The following is a 5,166-nucleotide window of genomic DNA, read 5'->3' on the forward strand; positions in this document are numbered from 1 at the left end:
CTTAGTCAAATTTGAAGTTTTCGTACACTGTTTGAAACAAAATTCTTAGTGGGAAATTTCCCTCCACACTCAAATAGTAAAATTTTGTTATTTTTTTTTATTTTTTTAATTTTTATTTTTTATTTTTAGTATTACAACTCCATCTTTACCGTTAACTGTAGTGTAAATCTGCCAAAATTTTGTGAGAAATTTCCCTCCATTTTAAAATGATGAAATTTTGATCATTTTTAATTTTTTGAGTAAAACCACTACTTTTTTATATTAGCTGTAGAGAAAAATAGACCATTATCTACAGTTTTATATTCGACTAGAGTCTAATATAGACAAAAAAAAATGTGAGCTAAACTGAAGTAAAAAAAAAAAGCGGTAGTTGTATCCCATATTTTGGTAGTGCGCAACTCATATCTTTTAGATTCGTGTGATCTTCGTTTCTTCTAGCTAAGATCGCCTGCCGTATTTATAGCCATTTGTGGCTTATCTTCCGCTGACAAAAGCTGACGCGATAATCCAAAGTGTAAATATATAGACACACTGTCACACACACTTGCTCAAAAAAAAAAAAAAAACACGCTCACACACACTTGCACAAAGACCAGAGAAACTCGTCCGAAAGGAAGTTATATATAAAATACGCGAAAATGGTTTTTGGTGAAAAGGAAGAAAGGTTAGTGAAAGAATCATGGGAAGAGACACTGAAGCTCAATATACCTGAAATCAGCCTTCGTTTCTTCTCTCTGTATGTGGTACAAGCAGATTGAATTTGAGTTTAATAAGGGAAAATAATGATAGTTGAATATACTTTGTGTTTTAAGATGTTCTTAATGCTACTGAGACAAATAAACACGTACAGGATTCTTGAGATTGCACCGGCTGCGAAGGGCATGTTCTCATTTTTGAGAGACTCAGATGAAATACCGCAGAACAACCCTAAGCTCAAGGCTCATGCTGTAAAAGTTTTCAAGATGGTACGGGAGTTGAATAATACCTTCTCTCTCTCTCTCTCTCTCTCTCTCTCTCTCTCTCTCTCTCTCTCTCTCTCTCTCTCTCTCTCTCTTTTTCTACCATTAAATCTATCTTTACATATACCACTTAAAGATTTAGTCCATCAACATGTTTGCCTCACAAATTCAACTTAGATTTTGCCACTTTAATTCAGCTGAAAATGACGCACAATGATTTAAATGGCGATCCAAACTGAGAGCCGCACAATTTATAATAACTTGTTCCTTTTTTCGCCTTGTTGCCAATAGTAGACCACTAACATATCTATGGTTAATTAACAATCATAAGTGAAAATTGGCATTCATGTAAAATCACAAGACATGCGAGTCAGCAATTCAGCTAAGGGAAAAGGGGGAAGTGGTTGTGGCCGATTCAACCCTTAAGCATTTGGGGTCTGTTCATCTCAAGAACGGAGTTATCTTTCCTCATTTTGAGGTAAGAAATGGATCTAATGCATGTTTTAAAATGAGTGAATTATTTAATTAATGCATGTATGTGTATATGTGTAGGTGGTGAAAGAGGCTCTATTGAGAACAATTCAAGAAGCAGTGGGAGAAAAATGGAGCAACGAAATAGGGTGTGCATGGGCAGAAGCTTATGACCAATTGGCTGAGGCTATTAAGAATGAGATGAAGCAAGAAGCTTCTTCCTAATACCTACGCTCTCTTCAAATCTACATATTCGACAACGTTTTACTTCCACCACCTTAATATTTACGTTTTTATTTAGGAAGTTATGATTAAGTTTTCCTTTTTGTTTCCCCACATATATAGTTGCAACTTTTAGATATCTTTCCAGTATTGTATTTTTTCATCTTCAAATAATACAAAGAATATTTCCCATCTTATTCTTCTGCTCCATAAACACACAATTTATTTTTTTTTATTTTTCCTTTCTTCATTTTTTGTTCCTTCGGAGATCCAATTATTTGAAACCAACATTTGGTATCAAAGCAAGATGCCTAAGGACGCGTCGTCACCGAGCAAAGCTGTCGGAGGAGATATGGTGGCAACAAAGATCGGAAGAGTAGGAAATGTGACGCTCAATTATCCGTTACTCACGAAGAGTAACTACTCGTGGGCATTGAAGATGCGTGTGAACTTGCTGGCGCAAAGAGTGTGGGACGCCGTGGAGCTCGACGAGGTCAAAGAACGCAAGGATAGAATGGCTCTTGATGCAATCCATCAAGCACTTCTGGAGGACGTTCTTCTTATGGTGGCAGAGAAGGATTCCGCCAAGCAAGCATGGGAGAACTGAACACGATGCATATTGGCATCGAGCAAGTTAAGGAGGCGAAAGTGCAAACCTTGAGGACTCACTTCGAGGCAATCTGCATGAAAGACAGAGAGTCGGTGGACGATTTCATCATGAAATTGACATCCATTGTTGCAGGTATCCGCTCGTTGGGAGAGAAGGTGGAGGAGATCTCTGTCATCAAGAAGTTCCTACGAGCCTTGCCACAAAAATACATGCAGATCGTCACTGCAACCGTGCAATTCAGTGACCTAAAAATATGACCGTTGAGAAGGTCGTCGGTCGCCTTAAGGTCCACGAGGAGAGGCTTCGTGGTGACCGAAAGGAGGAGAAGCACCTCTTTCTCACGCGTGCAGCATGGATGTCGCGAATGTAGAAAAACGGAGACGCTGATTTTTCTTCCAGGTCGTCGAGTCGCAACGGCAACGGTGGAGATGGCCGAGGTCGTGGAAAAGATCGAGGATGAGGGCGAGGCCGAGGTCGAGGCCGAGGTCGAGGCCGAGGTCGTGGTGATAGCTCGCCTTGACAAGAAGACAGCAAACCCCACAAAGACAAGAGCACATTGAAGTGTTATGCTTGTCAAAAGTACGGGCATTACGCGACCAAGTGTCGTAGCAAAAAGCTCGACGAGGAGGCAAACCTCACAAGACTCCATGACGAGGAACCAGCATTGATGTTTTCCGAGGGAGTGGCGAATCCTTTGCCCAAAGACGAAGAGACAAACCTCGAAGATAAAGATGACCAGGAGCTCGCACAAAAATCGGCTAAGGAGATCCCGAGGTTGTGATGCTCAATGAAGAGAAAGTCGTGGCGAACCTCCTCGCAAGTGGTGAGGAGTATAATCACACCGACGTGTGGTATCTTTATAATTGAGCAAGCAACCATATGACCGGCCATCAACAGAAGTTCAATGAACTCGACGAGAAGATCACGGGAAATCTGAAGTTCGGAGACGGCTCACGCGTCGAGATCAAAGGCCGAAGGTTCATCCTGTTCTAATGCAAGAATGACGATCAACGACTAATAGCCGATGATTATTACATTCCAAAATTGAAAAGTAATATCACAAGTCTCAGCCAGATGACAGAAGAAAGCAGTACGGTCATCTTAGCCGGCTCGTTCCTGAAGATGTTCGACTGAAATGGCATCTTGTTGATGAAGTTGGAGAAATCGCCAAATTGGTTGTACAAGATTTTCTTTACTCGAGTTTCCCGAAGAACGAAGAAATACGAGCTGCGTGGGGAGACGAACATTTCAGCCTTCCTAAGGCTTCTCAACGTTCAAACTTCACAAAGGTTAGTAAATGAGTTTTTCTTTTAGAGAGTTTTAAATATAAACATGTGCTTGCTCTTTGTCTAGGTTAGTAAAATCATTTTACTTGTCTAAAAGAAAAATTTTAAATTTCGCCGCTTGCTCGAAGCGTTAAATCTTTTCATAACCCTAGATCAATTCAAACAATAATCTCCTAGCACCTTTGTCGGAAAGTGGTTCAAGAGATAAACCGCATGTCGCACCGCCTCTCCCTAGAGGTTTTCCGAAACTTGCATGCTCTGGAGCAAACTTCTCGCAGTGGCCATAACGGTGAGATTTCTCCTCTCTATCACACCATTTTCCAAGTTTAGCTTAATGTCAACTGACTCCACTAAAGAGTTGACACTGAGAATCTCTCGGTTCAAATGAATTTATTTTCTACTCAAGAATTCAACTAAATTATGATGAGTGGATCCACTGAATATTATCTATGTTTACCCTTCATGAATATCATCAGCTAGTTGGGATTTACAAAATTACCATTTTACCGTTCTAGCTGTTATTTCCTCAACTCCTTTGTCGCTTGTGAATAAGTTAGAAACAATGTATTGACGAGGAGCTAACAAGTCACATTGATTCATCCAAAAGAATTATGACTCAATTTGGACACTGACCAGTTCATTTATTCACATTCCAAGGAACAAAGCATGAGGTGATATACATTGCATTTCAGCAATCTTGTACATGAATTCCATATATATGAGATCTTCGCAAAGTTACTCATGACATCTTCATTACTTAGTACTTCACCAATAGGTCCTGTTCAGAATCACATAGTGAATCCGAACTCTGACGTTCTCAAATGAGAATACGTAAGCTATGAAATGACATGTCTCATTTCAGGATTGAGGTAAGCATGATGCAATTCATACATAGTGACTTCGAGACATAAGAGGTTAAACGGTTTGTTCTTATTATATCTCTAGAAGTGCACTGATCAATTAAGTACCTTCAGAAGATACCTAAAAGAACTATAGAGTCTCCAACTCTCAATGTCCCATAAGCAGACATCATAGATTCTCCTAACAATCGTACTGAGATCAATAGTCCTTTGATGCTTAGATTGTGAATGTGCAGTTTTAAGCAAACCATGAAGAGTTTTTTTTCATGCAAATCTACATTTGTTTCTTCATGTGCGGTTAGGTTTGTTTAAGGACTATAGACTATATATTGTCATAAAGCTTCAAACAGACAAGGAAGAATGAATGAACGTTTCAACTTTTATTAATAAATAAGCAGTTACAAGCAAGAGTCTTCGTAAGACTGTATTACATCAAATGTATATAAATAGAGACTACAACTCTTCTTGTGGGCACCATTGACAACTTACCAAGCATGGTTTTGCAAGCGACCTCGTTTGGAGCACTTGAGAGTGTTCGGGTGTACCGTTCCACATATGTAAAGGTTGCAGGTTCACATCTCAAGAAGCTCGATGATCGAAGTCAAGCAATGGTGTATCTTGGCGTCGAAGACGGAAGTAAGGCGCACAAATTACTCGATCCACCACGCGGCAAAATCCTTGTGAGCAGAGACGCCATTTTTGAAGAGGAGAAGAAGTGGGAATGGTGCAACGATCATGGCGAGCTCGTACAAAATTTT

The 5,166-nt window shown here is 39.8% G+C and overlaps 1 protein-coding gene across 2 annotated transcripts; it reads left to right on the forward strand.

Annotated features, from left to right (window-relative positions):
- The first annotated feature begins 492 nt into the window (after nt 1-492).
- Nucleotides 493-1,846, forward strand: HB2 (hemoglobin 2). Of its 2 annotated transcripts, none has more exons than XM_089602733.1 (4): nt 493-664; nt 851-965; nt 1,321-1,437; nt 1,512-1,846. In XM_089602733.1, exons 1-4 carry the CDS (start codon nt 639-641, stop codon nt 1,653-1,655), a joined length of 402 nt encoding a protein of 133 aa, XP_089458859.1. In that variant the 5' UTR covers nt 493-638; the 3' UTR covers nt 1,656-1,846. The 2 variants fall into 2 exon arrangements, with proteins under 2 accessions (XP_089458859.1, XP_089458858.1); XM_089602732.1 differs by having other exon boundaries at nt 495-736.
- The last annotated feature ends 3,320 nt before the right edge of the window (nt 1,847-5,166 follow it).

This window comes from Urtica dioica, chromosome 12, assembly GCF_054948205.1.
Source record: "Urtica dioica subsp. dioica isolate 48M chromosome 12, U.dioica_male_clone48M_v1_H2, whole genome shotgun sequence".
Taxonomy (NCBI): Eukaryota; Viridiplantae; Streptophyta; class Magnoliopsida; order Rosales; family Urticaceae; genus Urtica; species Urtica dioica.

Bases quoted from the DNA above. Each gene is read 5' to 3' on its own strand.
- HB2 (XM_089602732.1), top strand. From the start codon at position 639: ATGGTTTTTGGTGAAAAGGAAGAAAGGTTAGTGAAAGAATCATGGGAA. The intron at 737-850 runs GTATGTGGTACA...AAACACGTACAG, and splicing joins AGCCTTCGTTTCTTCTCTCT to GATTCTTGAGATTGCACCGG. The intron at 1,438-1,511 runs GTAAGAAATGGA...GTATATGTGTAG, and splicing joins TTATCTTTCCTCATTTTGAG to GTGGTGAAAGAGGCTCTATT.